This window comes from Ipomoea nil, unplaced genomic scaffold (genome assembly GCF_001879475.1).
Source record: "Ipomoea nil cultivar Tokyo-kokei standard unplaced genomic scaffold, Asagao_1.1 scaffold2662, whole genome shotgun sequence".
Classification (NCBI taxonomy): domain Eukaryota; kingdom Viridiplantae; phylum Streptophyta; class Magnoliopsida; order Solanales; family Convolvulaceae; genus Ipomoea; species Ipomoea nil.
In genome coordinates this window covers 2,524,862-2,540,706 of record NW_017619090.1, presented here as the reverse complement: position 1 = coordinate 2,540,706, position 15,845 = coordinate 2,524,862, and the positions used below count along the sequence as shown (strand labels likewise).

Below are 15,845 nucleotides of genomic sequence, written 5' to 3'. Positions count from 1 at the left end.
TTCAATAACTGTAAATTCATAATTTTTGAAACTCTATGTTCACAATTTTAGAGCTCTATGTTCATAATTTTATCAGTATATGTTCATAATTGTAAGTTCATAATGTTAGAGCTCTGTGTTCATAATTCCATAACTTACATTCATAATTTCATAACTGTACATTCATAATCCTATAACTGTACATTCATAATGCCACAAACGAATAACGCCGTTAACGGCAAGATAAAATTAATTTTTTTTTAACTAGAAAGCCACGTTTTTCCTTAAAACGACGTCGTTTTAGACTCGTGTCCATAATGCATTGTGGACACAAGTCCACAGCATAATTTGCCGGTGGGCATGCCCTTGCCATGACCCTTGAGTCATTGATGGCCAGTCCGTCAATTTTTTTAAAAAATTAAATTTGATAAAATATTAATTTAAAAGTTAATAGTTGAATAATAAACCAAACACAGGAATCTAACATTCTCAGTAATCTAACATTCCTAGCAATTTAATATTCCCTAACGTATTCTAACATTCCGGATACAAAACGCCCCCTAAGGTTTCGTAAAATTAGAATTAAGTTATACTAGGTTTGCTATTAAATCATTTTATACACTTATGGGCCGTTTGGTTCACCGGAATCAATTTGGAGGGAATAAGAATGCTATTGCATAAGGGATGGAATAGGTAAGGAATAGAATAAAAATTGTATTCTGTTGTTTGGTTCGCTGATGGAATAGACTATAGGAATTATATTCCAACATTTGGTTGGTTAAGGAATAGAAATAAAATATATGGGTAAAAGACATAAATGCCTTTGTACAAAATTATTTATTATTATTATTATTATTATTATTATTATTATTATTATTATTATTATTATTATTATTATTATTATTATTATTATTATTATTATTATTCAGAATTCAAATAAACTATTTTATAAACCATAATTTTACCTAAATATTTGGGCTCAAATAAACTATTTTATAAGCCATAATTTTACCTAAATTTTAGCCCAAACTATTGGTTCATCTTCAACCCCTCCTTGTGTCTCTCTCTTCGTTCAATATAGCAGACGGCCAGACGCAACAAGCCACCACCCTCCGTCTCTCTACTTTCTTCCCTCTCTTGCTTCCTCAGTCAGCGACGGCGGCGATGGTGGAGCTCCGGTGACGGCGGATCGAGACAGCAACGAGTAGATCAGCAAAGCTCGAAGGCGGTTGACCTTTTTTCGGCGTGAATTGGACGATGAGCAGCAGATCCGACGGATGGCAGCAGATCTGGACCAAGTCCTCCTCTTCGGCACCTGAAGACGTGAAAATGGATCTCTTCGAAGATGACGACGAGTTTGAAATTGACCAAGAGTGGGAGGACAAAGAGGAGGGGAATTAAGTAACCCAACAGTGGGAAGATGACTGGGATGATGATGATGTCAATGACGACTACTCCCTGCAACTTAGAAAGGAATTGGAAAGCAACACTGAGAAGAAGGACTAAGCTAATACAATGTAATTGGACCTTCAATTTTTTGTTCACTGTTTTTATCAATATGGTTACAAGTTCTGACAAAAAAAAAAAAATAGAAAAATTCATATAAAAATTAAAGAAATGTAAATTTTAGATTTAGTTGAGGGGCAAAATAGGAAATATCAATTGTAGGTTATTCTTGAGAACTTAGAAATAGCCTAATACCTAGGGAGGGGGCCGGAATCTCTATTCCCCTTGCAAGGGAATAGGTCATTCTCAAGAATAATGTTCCTGGGAATAGAAATTTCTACCAAACACCGGAATAGACCTATTACTGGGAATATTATTCCATTCTAGGCCTATTCTGCGAACCAAACGAGCCATTAGTCACTTAGCAATATGAACTTTTAAAAAATAATATGACAAGTCTCTAAATTTCCCACCCACCCCCACCTTATTATGTGGCAAGACAAGCTCGTCTGACAAGTTAAGCTTCTTTTGACATATCTAATATGGAGTAATACTTAATATTTTCTTACCATATTTCACCACATAAAAATCATCATGAGATTCTAATAAAATGTAAAGAGATAATGATCAAATAAACCCTCCAATTATATAACGTCAAAGTGTAATTTGACCATCAAACTAAAATAAAATAAAATAAAATAAAATAAAATAAAATAAAATAAAATTCCAATTAAATCCTTAAACTTATTAAATTTGTGAAATACTTAAATTAATATTTTTAAAAATTATACTTTTATAAAAAAATAAAATAATAATATTCATTTATAAATTTAAAAAAAAAAAAAAAAAAAAAAACCATGGAAGGTTGATGGCTATGGCTTCTTGGGCAAATTATATCATGCACCGTGGTGCATAATCGATTATGCACTACGCATCAAAACAACGTCGTTTTGTTTAATGAAAAGAAGCGGCATCCGTTTCCGCACCCTTCCGCAAAAAGTAACTATGTTATTCAGTTTCATTTTGTATGCACTGCAGTTTCAGTTCAACACAACTACAGTTTCATTTCGATATAAGTATAGTTTCATTCGGTATTTATAGACTCAAATATGTGAAAATGTTATTTAATTTTATTTTATATACACTATAGTTTTATTAAAACACAACTACATGATCATTTTGATATAATTACAGCTTCATTGTACAATATACACTCAAATATGTGAAATGTTATTGAGTTTCATTTTATATACACTGCAGTTTTATTTCACCACAACTATAGTATCATTTTAATATAACTGCAGTTTCATTTGATAATATAAAAATAATACGTGAGGCAATGTCAGTTTATATATACTGTAGTGTCAGTTGGTAATTAACATACAAAAAAGTGCGCGCTCCTTTAAAACTAACGGCGCGCAATTTCTTTACTTAAAGAAACGGCGCCGTTTTGACCTGCACCGCGGTCCACGATATAACGACCTGGCTTCTTGTCCATGACAACCAAGTTCCCTGGCAGTCGTCCATGGCAACTTGGCTGTTATGGCTTCTTTGTCCATGGCATCTAAGTTGCCTGCATGGACGAAGAAGCTTGACAGGGAAGACCGGACTTTTCCGTCAAATCGAGAAAGCGCCGCGTCCAAAATTTTTCTTTTAAATTAGCGTTCTTTAAAAACAAGCTAATTTTTATTTTTAAGAAATTATTTTTTTAAAAAAATTTAAATCGAATTCCACGTGAGATGTCATGTAAGTAAAATTGACAAGTTATCTTTTGGTAACCTATTAAATAGGTTAATTGTACAAATTCAAAAAGTTTAAGTGTCTATAAATTTTATTTTTTTTTTTAGTTTGAGGATCTAATTAAACTTTGGTATATAATCACAGATTTTTTTTTTTTTTTTGAAAATATATAATCACAGGTTTATTTGACTCTTACCGCAAATATTTAAATGATTCTAAAAAAAATGTCATCCTACTATTAAAAATCAATATAAAATGGTAAATGAGTAAAATAACATCAAATAGAAGCATTACATTAGTTCTTTATTTATACTTCCACTAGTAGTCTAAACAAATATATTACTATTTTTAAAATTTTGTGTGATTGGTCCAATAGAAATTGCACTTGTTTTATAACATTCTTTTTATGAAAATAAATTGTGGGGTTGATTAGATATGCAGTTGCATTATTTGTGGATGCGAATCATGTGATTGGCTTAGGTGGTGAATGTAGTGCTTGTTATTATGGTTCTTGACTGCATGAATATTATTTTTATAATTTCCAAAATTTTCTAGTCAGCCCACTATCAAATTTGAATTATTAAATTCTGCCTAGCTTTTTCAAGGTATATTACGGAGTATATTATTAATTTGTTATTCCATATATTAAGTTAGAGTTAATACCCAAAATGGTCCCTCGACTATGCCATAATTACCAATTTGGTCCTCAACTACTATTCTTACCCAATTAAGTCCTCAACTATGTAACTTTTACTCAATTAAGTCCTCAACTATACAATTCTTACCCAATTTAGTCCTCAACTATACAATTCTTACCCAATTTAGTCTTCTGTATTAATTTGACTGTTTGTTGACTGTCAAAAGTCGGGATAAAATTATAATTTTACAAGATTTCTCCTTCCTCTCCATTTAGCAGCGCCAAACCATGCAGCAATACACTCCGATCAGATTTCGATCGTCAAAAAATCGTTGGAAATCAAATTCATGGGCTATCCGATGCATAACCACTACTTCGATACTGACAGGTTTAGAACCCAACCGGAGCTTATTGCTACATGGTTTGGCGTTGCTAAATGAGGAGGAAGGAGAAAACTTGTAAAATTACAACTTTATTTCCACTTTTGACAGTCAACAAACAGTCAAATTGACAAAAGACTAAATTGGGTAAAAATTGTATAGTTGAGGACTTAATTGGGTAAGAATGATAGTCGAGGACCAAATTGGTAATTACGACATAGTCGAGGGACTATTTTGGGTATTAACTCATTAAGTTATTAACCACAAAATATCCCATCCAAGATCCAAGTGGTCCTATCGTTGTCAAAATAAAGATATGGGACCGGTAACGTATATAAACAAAAATTATTAGACTCTTACCAACACTTTTTCGGTGGACTCTTTCACAAATATAATGATCTTTTTAGATCAGGTTTGATAAAATAGTTAACCTATTAATTAATGTTGGCTTGTTTGACCACTATTAGCTGTTTGACTTGGTTAAACAACCAATATGAATGTTTGATTAATTAGTTTTTTGTAACAGTTTATTGCTCCAAAACACTAATTCAAAAAGATGTTTTTCGATAACCTTTTTGAGAAATTCGTTTTTGTATGTAATCAACTATCAATTAACAACTAATTTACTAAATATCTTTCTACAATCATCGAATGCCATCAACTAGTCAAACCAACTAACTCAATTAGCTAACAACTATTTACCAAACACTCCCTTAGTATATTTATTTATCCTGTATGTTTCTTTTTACTATTAATCAGGAGTAGGATTTATTCAGTACACACCATTAATTAGTGACCGCGAATTTTCCTCGAAAATATATAAGTCAAGTATGACTTCAAATTAGATAAGAGAATTTGAGTATCATGAAGTTAAGAGTTTGGATCTATAAATAAAATTTGACCGATATTCACATTAGTCTCATTTCCCCAAAAGTGTACAATGTCTATATTAAAGCGCATTGAAATTCATTTTGCATTTTTGTTTTCTAAGTCTCAATGGGATGAATGCTTATATATTATACTTTCATAGTTTTTATTGTCCAACTTTAACAAAATAATTTACACTTAATAAAATTTATTTTGCTCATTTTTAATATTCATATTATACATTTATACACTTTTATGATGGGCCTTGTAGTGCAATAGCCCAAAATATTAGCTAGTAGCAGAAAATAGTTGGGCTTAGTGGGCCTATTCTTTAACAGACACATTTTAGGTGACTATCAAGACTTTAGTTAACATGGCCGAAGTGGAATTCTTGTGGGCCCTGATTATCCAAAGGATATGCTGGGGCCCATAACTATATCCATACATTTATCTATTACAAACTAAAAGGGAAAAATTTATTTGACTTATATCCCCATCTTGAAACACCAACCAAGAAATCTGATCTGCTATCCTATCACCAACAAGATGGTGAGAGCCCACTCTTTGTATTTAATTTGGAAGTCTTTAAATAAGGTGTTTAAAGAATCATATTAGGAGCAAGGTTATAAAAATCAATCTAAGCGTTTGCCTAAGCGCCTCCAGTCTTAGGCAAATTTTAGTTGATTGATCGACTAATCGGTCGATTAAGCACCTTAGGTGCTGAGTTGGGCGTCTAACTCTACCTAGTTGGCGTCCAACTAGGTTGAGTCGTCGCCCAACTCGCCTGAGTGGTAATTTTGTCTGCTCGGTTGTTCCTCTTCTATATTCCTCCAGTCATGTACTCAACTAACTATCTAACATATGTAGTTCATTAGTTTGTGGAATTATAATAGTCTAACAATTCACAGGTTTGAATGGGAATAATAGAGACGATATACTCGACCTTAGGCGTTAGGTGCCCTCGGACGCCTCCTTCTGCAACATTGATTAGGAGTATAGTTTAATCGGTGCACACCTTTAAATACAAAGCTATAAATTTTCTTGATCACTTAAAAAAAAAAAAAAAAGAGACTTTATAATATGTAATTGTACTTGACTATCAAATTCTATTAACTTAAAAATATTAAACATCGTTAACGAAAACGTTATTATAAATTTATAATAGATCAGATACTAATTGAATAAATTTAAAGCGCATTCAAAAAAAAAAAAAGAATAAATTTAAAGCGTGAATATGTTACATGATATTTCATTTCGATTGAATGCAAACACTCGCAAAGTCAACAAAATCTTATAAACATATAATTAGAATTAAATGTTGTATATAAGAACTTGTTCAATAATTAATGAAGATATAATACAAATACAAATGAACATTTCCGAAATATTTAATTCAACAATTGTGTCAATGTGCATATGCAAATGTCACATAACTTAATTTTATTATATAAATTGATATATGTTACTCATTTTATTATTTGATTATTGTTACCTATCTTAGACAGTTTCATGTGGTACATGTCCATTTGCTATAATAATGTTGAATGCTATAGGGAACCATAGCCACTATTTGATAAGCCATTTTCAATTATGTTGGAAATAAAATTTTAATTTTGATTGATATGGAAATGCATTGTATTTAATCTATGTGTTGAGAATAACGAAGAAATCAAGAATAAAGACAAAAATGAAAAATATTACAAGATTTATGTGATTTAGAAGTGTATATAATTCTAATATATGATATATTTATAAAATTATTTGTCTACCTTTTCGCTTGTTGTGCTCCGTGTTGCTCCATTACGCTTCAATAATTGTCACACTTCAGTAACATACGAAACACACAATACCAAGCGATGTTATTACAACATTGGACCAACAATTATTTTCATTGGAACACTAAGATTAAGTGCTTAAATTTTCATAAAATAAATAAATAATGGGGGTGTTTAGTAAATAGTTGTTAGATGATAGTTATTAGTTGATTCATCAGTGGGTTTGACTAGTTGATAGCATTAGCATATTGTAGAAGATGTTTCGTAAATTAGCTGATTATATGCAAAATAATTATATTTTTTCAAAAAATTGATCGAAAAAGTTGCTTTTAGCAATTTTTTGAATTCTAGCGTTTTAGAGCAATAAGTTGTTATAAAAAAGTTAATTAATCAAACACTCATATAGGCTGTTTAACCAAGCGCAAATTATGCTGTGCAACCGAATGCACCTTACAAGGTGCATACGGTTGCAAAACGGCGCTGTTTTGGTTAAAAAAACGCGCGTCCCACTTAAAGAAGAAATCAGGTTCGATTCCCGGCAATAGCATTTTTATATATCCAGAAATTCATAACTATATAACCACAATTTCATAACTATATATCCACAATTTCATAACTATATATCCACAGTGAATGAATGAAGTAAAAATCCACAATGAATGAATGGATGAAGTAAAAATCCACAATGAATGAACTAAATATCCACAATATATAATTGAACTAAATATCCACAATGAATGAACTAAATATCCATAAATTCATAACTATATAACCACAATTTCATAACTATATATCCACAATTTCATAACTATATATCCACAGTGAATGAATGAAGTAAAAATCCACAATGAATGAATGAATGAAGTAAAAATCCACAATGAATGAACTAAATATCCACAATGAATGAACTAAATATCCATAAATTTATAACTATATAACCACAATTTCATAACTATATATCCACAATTTCATAACTATATATCCACAATAATGTTATTGCTGAGAGTCGAACCTGATTTTTTTTTTTTTAAAGTGGGACGCGCGTTTTTAATCAAAACGACGCCGTTTTGAACCGTATGCACCATGCGCATGGTACATTCGGTTGCACAGCATAACTATTGTTAACCAAGTCAAACATCTAATAATGGTCAAATAGGCTAAAATTAACTAATAAGCTAACTATGTTACCAAATAGGCCATTATCTTTAATTTTTCAAAAAGTTACTATTGCCACAATTTCATGTAACATATTTAATCTCTCTTTCAATTAGCATTTGGCCTATTTAAGGCTCATTTGGGGAGCGAAGAATAATAAATTTTGAATGGTTAAAGTGAAAGCTTAGATTAAATAGACTTATAATGTTCTTGTAAAATGTTTGCACCATTAAGATGAAATTTATACGATTTAAGTATTGAATTGCTCTAATTAATTTAGTTGGACTATCTTATAAGAATGTATTAAAATTTAATTGGGTAATACCCAAAATCATCCTCGAATATAGTGGTTTTTTTCAATTTCGTCCTAAACGACTTTGGTGACCTAATATCGTCCCAGACTTTTGTGTTTCGCTCAATTTAGTCCTCCATTTGTTATTCCGTCAAATTGGTGTTAAATAAAGGGACAATTCAATAATGTCAATATTGATCTCTCTTTACTTTCAACTTGTAAAGTGCGAAATTCCTCTTTCTTGTACGAATTACACCCAGAATTACCCCCGGACCTGCAAATCAAATTTTATATTCGCAGTTTTAGGAGTAATTCTGAGAGTAATTCGTAAAAAAAAAGGATTTCGCACTTCATATGTCTATGAGTAAAGAGATGCCAATATTAAAATTACTGAATTGTCTATTTATTTAACACCAAATGGACAGAATAACAAATGAGGGACTAAATTGAACAAAAACACAAAAGTCTAGGACTAAATTGAGCGAAACACAAAAGTCTAGGGCGATATTAGGTCACCAAAGCCGTTTAGAACGAAATTGAGAAAAACCACTATAGTCGAGGACGATTTTGGGTATTAACTCAAATTTAATTTGTCATAGTTAATTGTATTATAAAAACGGATCATCTAACATTTACAAATTTATGTTTCGACAAATAAAACAAACATAATGTAAAAATTACTTATGCATAACTAACAAGTAAAAAACCTTAACCATTAAAATATAATATATTCATCATTTTTAGTATATCAAAAATTAGTCTATTGAAAACATATTATTTATACTATCAAATTATTCTAATATCTTTTTTAATCCTCATATTGGTTATTGTAGATTTGTAGTGATTTGGAGGTAGAGAGTTGGATGATCTTTAAAGAGGTTTAGATTGCTTGCGCAAAGGGTCATTGAGCAACATTTGGTAGAATTTGATTTAATTTTGATTGTTAAATATTTAACAAAAAGTTAAATTTCTCATAGTTCATTAGTTCGTCGAATTGCTTGAGACATACAAACATGAGCTAGATAAGCAATGAGAAATTCGAGTCCACTATGTTACACGAGCATAAATAGGTTGCTAACTTCCTTCATTCTGAATTTCTCCATCATGTAAGTGATTTGCAACGATTTAAGACATTTTGTTACCATTGCAAAAACTCTCGTGGGAGGACATTACTTAAAAGTGTGTCTATTTTGAGAAATTATTGTTCATATAGGCATATAACATGATTTTAGTACTTAAATGTTACTATTCTATTTTTTCTAGTATCTTCTAGATTGAGCCCGTCACACGTGATATTTCTAGTGTAATTTACTCATTTTACTTGATTTGTGTATTATTATACAAGAAGTATCTAGTAGGCGAGTACGTACTGTTGGACCTCAGTGCTGCATTGTGCTTACTTAACGTTGCTTGACGCTTAATCACAGAGTTCTTTTGCTATTTGATTGTCATATACTACTTAAAATCAATTGGTGATAAGTATGTGGATATTAACTATTTAATCACATTCTTCCATAATAAGTCACAAAGACACCCTCTTGAATTGAATAATGACTAAACTCAGTCAACCAGGCCCGACACCTAACACATACATTCAAATAGTAACTCTAAGTTTCTCTCGTCACACTACCAAATATAAAGAGCAATTAATTATTTCTAAAATTGATAATGAATAAAATATAATAGAACTCCATCTCTTATTAATATAATCTTACAAGCTCTTTGTAGTAAGCTAAACGGCCATTCTTTCATCTTCTTCAGCCTGCAATTCCTATTTCCAACTCCATACTTCATACCTTCTGATCTCTGAAACAAAGCCTTATCTACAAATCCATTATCTCATCAAATGCAAGATCCAGCCAATTCGAAGCCGATGATGATGAGCCAACCGCCGGCGTTTCCATCCGCATTGAGGCCATCTCACCACCGGAGGGCTCACTCGGAGGTGAACTTCCGGCTGCCGGAGGATCTGGATCTGGCGTCGGACCCCTTCGATGCGGCGCCGGCCGGGAGCTTCGAGGAGATGGGATCCGAGGACGATCTCTTCTCCACCTACATGGACATCGAGAAGCTCGGCGGCGGCGGCGGACCCGACAGTGTAGCGACGGATAGCGGCGGCGATGGAGAGAAGAGCCTCGGCCGGCCGCGCCACCGCTATAGCAACTCGGTGGATAGCTCCAGCTTGCTGCTTAGCGAGAGCACGATTGAAGCTAAGAAAGCTATGGCGCCTGATAAACTTGCGGAGCTTTGGACCATTGATCCCAAGCGAGCTAAAAGGTAGAAGCAGCTTTACCTAATTACAGCTTTTTTTCTTACTGCATTGGTGATTTGAATTGCTAAATTGATATATATGTTTATGAATTTGGATAGGATTTAGTGAGAATTCAGAAAGTTGTGCGAAATTTTCGAAGAATTTATGATTTTTAGAGAAGATCTTGGATTTAGATCTTTTTGTTTCTTGGGGTTGATCGAGTCAACTTATGACTGTAACCTCCAATGACTTTGACATTATTCTTTAAGCCTTAAAAGCCCAAACTTTCTTCTTTGTTACGTATTTCCTTTCTTAGTTCCCCTCCCCTGTTTCAAAGTTAAAAAGGATTATGTATTGAAAGATACCAAGTCATGTCACTTTATTTTTATTTTTCATTTATTAGTTAAAATTGACCTACACAACTACAAAATAGGGATATAAATGAAAGGTATATAATCAAAGAGTTCTACTACATGTACTCCCAAATTTTATTCCTTCAAATTTACTTCCTAACGTGGCAGACTATGATAGGTTATTTTCTTCATGTGGGCCTTTGTGAAAGTGTCTACATCACTATTTTAAATGTGGGAGTAAAAGTCGGAAGTATAGAATGGGAGTACATGTATTATCCGTAATCTAATAGGATATCTTGAATACCTGAGAAGGCCCTCAGGCCTCAACCTCTAATCGGATGTGCATTCTGGGTGAAACTCTCTTTGTGACTATAACCGACAAATGACCACAAGCAAGTAAATCGGCAAATTATGTTGTGGAGCGGTTCCAAAACTGTTCATAATTATGAATATATAGTTCAAAAATTATGAACATATAGTTCTATAAGTATGGGCATAGAGTTGTGAACATAATTATGAACATATTGTTATGTAATTATGAATATAGATTATGAATATAGAGATTCAATAATTGTGAATATGAAGTTCAAAAATTATGAATATATAACTTTATAATTATGAACATATAGTTCAATAATTATGAACACAAAGTTCTGTAATTGTGAATATAGAGTTTAATAATTATGAATATGAAGTTCAAAAATTATGAAAATACAACTTTATAATTATGAACATATATTTCAGTAATTATGAACGTAGAACCGTGTCCACCTTGCAAGGTGGACACGGTTCCGCAGCATAACGATTGAGGTAAACCATCTTAGTTTTTTCATAGTTAATCGGTTTAAACTAAGAAGGCAAATAAATCGATTTTATAGGGAGTTGAACTTGGAACCTTATGGTTATTAAGCCAACTTTTTGTCTCCAATCTTTTTTAATCTAGGTGCATTGCAAGGATTGCAAATACAAATTTGACACCATCAACCTATTGGGGCCCAATTTCCTTTTAATAAAGTTAATTGTTAATTTTGGTATTATTATTAGTGAGAGACTATTCTAGGGATGTAGATAACGTAATCTTTTGTTATTTCAAAGATAAAATGAATTACTTATTGGAGTATTTCACTATTTCTATAACGAGCACTAAAATGCAAAAAACTATGTCATTGGATTTTAATGTAATGCCTTACTTCCTATTTTCCTAATAAATTGTGAATGTTCTTTCCTGCATATTACTTCTACGTGTTGATGTGGATTTAATTAAAAGATGTGTTATGTTTCAACTAAAAGTTTAAATTGATGGATGGACTACACATCTATATATTATATTGTATTTTGTTCAACATGCCCCCTTGCATTTGTGAGTGAACACTTTTTTGATGGGTTACAAGCAACACGTGCACAATCTTTTTATTCGGTAGCACTAGTTTTGTCCTAAGCTAATAGTTGGACTACACATTTATATTTTATATATTTTACTCAACCGAAAGAAACCAAAATTTAATGGAATTCGGGTAATAGAGGGGTGAAGTGACAGATACAGCTGTAGATGGTTGAGGGGTAAATGAAATATCATGTTACATCAAAGATGCACAAGTATCTAGCTATAAAGTACAAATCCTCATTTAGCTCACTAGATATTATCTCGTAACCAGCAAGCATCAACAATATCAGATGTGATCATATGAATCACATAAAGAAACATGAGAAAACTATGTTTTGATATGAAAATCTTAATTTCATTAGTTTTAAATGAAATACAAAGCTCATGACCAGTAGGGGTCTGTTTATGTTTTGTTTCCTTAGGAAAGTTTTTAAGAGGAGTCTTATATAGAGTATATTTTAGCCATCGATGTTATCTCTGGATCTTGATGTAAAAGAATTCTGTGACATTTGGTACATCTTGCCTATACGTTGCACCTTAAACATAAATGTTTGATCCATTATGGATGTCATCATAGTTTCTCTAAGATAACATATTTCTTGAAAAAAGTAGCTTAAGGTTTATGAACTTTTTAATTCAATGTTAAATTTCAGTAGGATCTCATTATTTTCAACTGACGAGGTGGATATGCCTGGCTGATTTCTGCTATCTGATTTATTCGTTAATTATTGTGGTTTCTTTACCAAGTTTAGTTACTTAGTTTTTCTAGCCGGAGCATCTTGAATTCAATCTACTTGCTGTTTGTGAACTTGCAATTCTTCTTCTTTTTCTATTGTCGGGTGGTTTGTGCAAGATCACTTAAACTTGGTTTATCTGGTTTTATATCGTTCTTTGTCTTGCCACTTTCGGTGTTGTATGCATACATGGCATGCTAAAAAAAAAAGAAAGAATACCTTTCTCTAAATCTATAATTGGCTGATTGTTGATAATGGTGCACAGAATTCTGGCAAATCGCCAATCAGCTGCTCGATCGAAAGAGAGGAAGGCGCGCTACATATCAGAACTCGAGAGAAAAGTGCAGACCCTTCAGACAGAAGCAACCACACTTTCCGCACAGCTTACCCTGTTCCAGGTTTGTTGCAGTATCCATGGATCTGAAGAAATGTACTTATGATTCTCCAATCTCTACGTCTTACTATGCTGAGTTAATACTCCATAGTCCATATTTACTTGAAGGCTCTACTTCGAGAAGAATATGCTCAGTTCTGGGTTGTTTGATATTTGAAAAAGGGTTCCTCTAGAATGCACGAAAGCAAATCGTGTACAAAAGTTGTTTTCGTTCCCATTCATGTTATTATTGCTGTACTGCAAATTTAACGAGTTGTGTCCTATGCCAATCTCGGTGTTTAGTGTATGTGTCTGTCCTCCATATGACATAGCGGAGCCACCGGGATGCAAATGTTAACTGACTCTTCTTTCTTCTACAGAGGGATACGACAGGGCTTAGTAACGAAAATACTGAGCTTAAACTTCGTTTGCAAGCCATGGAACAACAAGCTCAATTGCGTGATGGTATGTATCCAACATAACCTCGATTTTCACCTCTTTCCTGGCATATACTTGAGTAATGGTCTATTCTGTGTTTGGATGGGGGAAAGAAAATGGGAGAGTAAGTAAACTGGAGAGCAAAACTTGTATTTAGATGAGAGGAAAGCACAAATGCACCCAATCTCTCTTAGTCCAAAGAAAAGGGGAAAAAAAATCCTTTCTTTAGAGGAGTGATGAAAAGATATTATTAGTGTGTTGATCTTTGGCATCTTTTCTGAAAATACAGCTTTGAATGAAGCGCTAAAGAACGAAGTTGAGAGACTCAGAATCGCTACCGGCGAAATAGCAGCCCCTTCTGATGCTTACAGCTTGGGAATGCAACATATTCCTTATAATCAATCAGCCTTCTTCTCACATCAGCCACCGTCGGGGCCAAGTGACTCCCAAAATATTCAGATCCCGCAGTTTCATGCACTCCAGCCAAGCACTTCTACTCCACATCACCCCATGCTTGCAGACACAGTGCAGCAGGATCCTCTGGGTCGCTTTCAGGGTCTCGATATCAGTAGCAGAGGCTCTCATATTGTGAAGAGCGAAGCCCCTTCCATATCACCAAGTGAAAGCAGCAGTAGTACATTCTGCTCTTGAGTTGCTCTCTTGAGCGACGCTCCCAACCCTATTTATCAAATTGTTCATAGACTGACACCGTTTTTAACATCACTATTCTTCAAATTTTTTTGTTTGGAACTTGTTTTTTTTTTTTAATGTTTCCATTCAATTTGAGGAGTCCTAGGTTCTCAGTAGTTCCAACAATGTCTGGACATTGTTTCCTGTTGTGCCATTAGTCTTTCTCTTTTCTCAACTCCAATCCATTTCCATTATTTCATTAATTCAAGTCTAGCAAGAAGGTTCCCAGACTACCATTCATCCCATGGCTACTCCTAAAGGTGAGGTGAGGTGAGCACTCTCGTCATAACCTATTCCATTATCCTACTTCTTTCGATTATCTTCTTTCGATTATGACTTGTGTGCTAGTGTACTTGATTATCCCCTTACTGGAATGCTGTCTATATCCCCAAAACGTCCACCCCCGCCCCTTTTCTTCCCTCCCAACTCTAATATTTAATGAGACATTGACATGCAGGAAAGCGAAGTTGATTTCTTGGATTGATCCCAACCCAGCATGTTCTCGAGTTAATGCATGGATATTGGCAATTTTTGGGTGCTGAATACCATTGTGTGGCTGGCTGCTGGTCTGTTTGATCAAAATGGGTTTTGTGGAAAGCTTCTCTGAGAGGTTGTTTCTTCTACCTTATTTGAGTTATTTATTTCTGGTCTGTCTTTGTCTCTGTGTGGACAGTGGAGTTCTTTTTACACTGAAAATGGCAGATAACTGCCTGGTTTCTTCTAAGCATTTGCTGATGAGTCTTCTTCTTCTGCTGCTGTGATCCACAAGAAACTTTTGGAGATAGAAATAAACAGACATCGTGTCTTCACATGCACTGCACGTTCCAATCTCATTTATTCATGAAAGACACCCCCTCTGAGACCATACAACCATCTTTCTTAGTCAAGTATCTGCAACAAAATTCTTTGGGTTCATGTGATGTGTACATTGATTGTTGTGTTATTGTGTATGTTTATGTCAGAAGGTATCATATTATTGTATTGTGTTTAAGGCGGGCTTCACTCAAAGTGCATGTTTTGCATAATGGTTGTGAATTTTTCGTAAATCAAGGTGAATTGTATTGTTATAATGAAAAAAATGGAAAAACCCTGACTAAATGATAAAATGGATTTTGAGCTACAAATACTATTATATGTTTCAGATCTCTGATTAAGTTTGAAGGCATTTTGTGCTAAATTTTTATAGTTGTTACCGGTGCAATAATTTTTACTTTTCATATTAAAATCATTCTAATTTCTCTACCATGTTGAATGTTCAAAGCCAAAGTTTGACCCTCATTGGAGGTCACGAATATCATCTACCCAATCCTGAGACGTTGAGTTTGTTTGACAAGGTGTATTTAAGAGTTTA

General features: G+C 33.3%; 1 protein-coding gene across 3 annotated transcripts; it reads left to right on the top strand.

Moving 5' to 3' along the window:
- The first annotated feature begins 10,102 nt into the window (after positions 1 to 10,102).
- Positions 10,103 to 15,601, top strand: LOC109154863 (transcription factor RF2b-like). 3 transcript variants are annotated; one of them, XM_019302599.1, is made up of 5 exons: positions 10,103 to 10,548; positions 13,259 to 13,391; positions 13,747 to 13,831; positions 14,094 to 14,754; positions 14,952 to 15,601. In XM_019302599.1, exons 1-4 carry the CDS (start codon positions 10,118 to 10,120, stop codon positions 14,453 to 14,455), a joined length of 1,011 nt encoding a protein of 336 aa, XP_019158144.1. In that variant the 5' UTR covers positions 10,103 to 10,117; the 3' UTR covers positions 14,456 to 14,754; positions 14,952 to 15,601. The 3 variants fall into 3 exon arrangements, with proteins under 3 accessions (XP_019158144.1, XP_019158143.1, XP_019158142.1); XM_019302598.1 differs by having other exon boundaries at positions 14,094 to 14,759; XM_019302597.1 differs by having other exon boundaries at positions 14,094 to 14,764.
- The last annotated feature ends 244 nt before the right edge of the window (positions 15,602 to 15,845 follow it).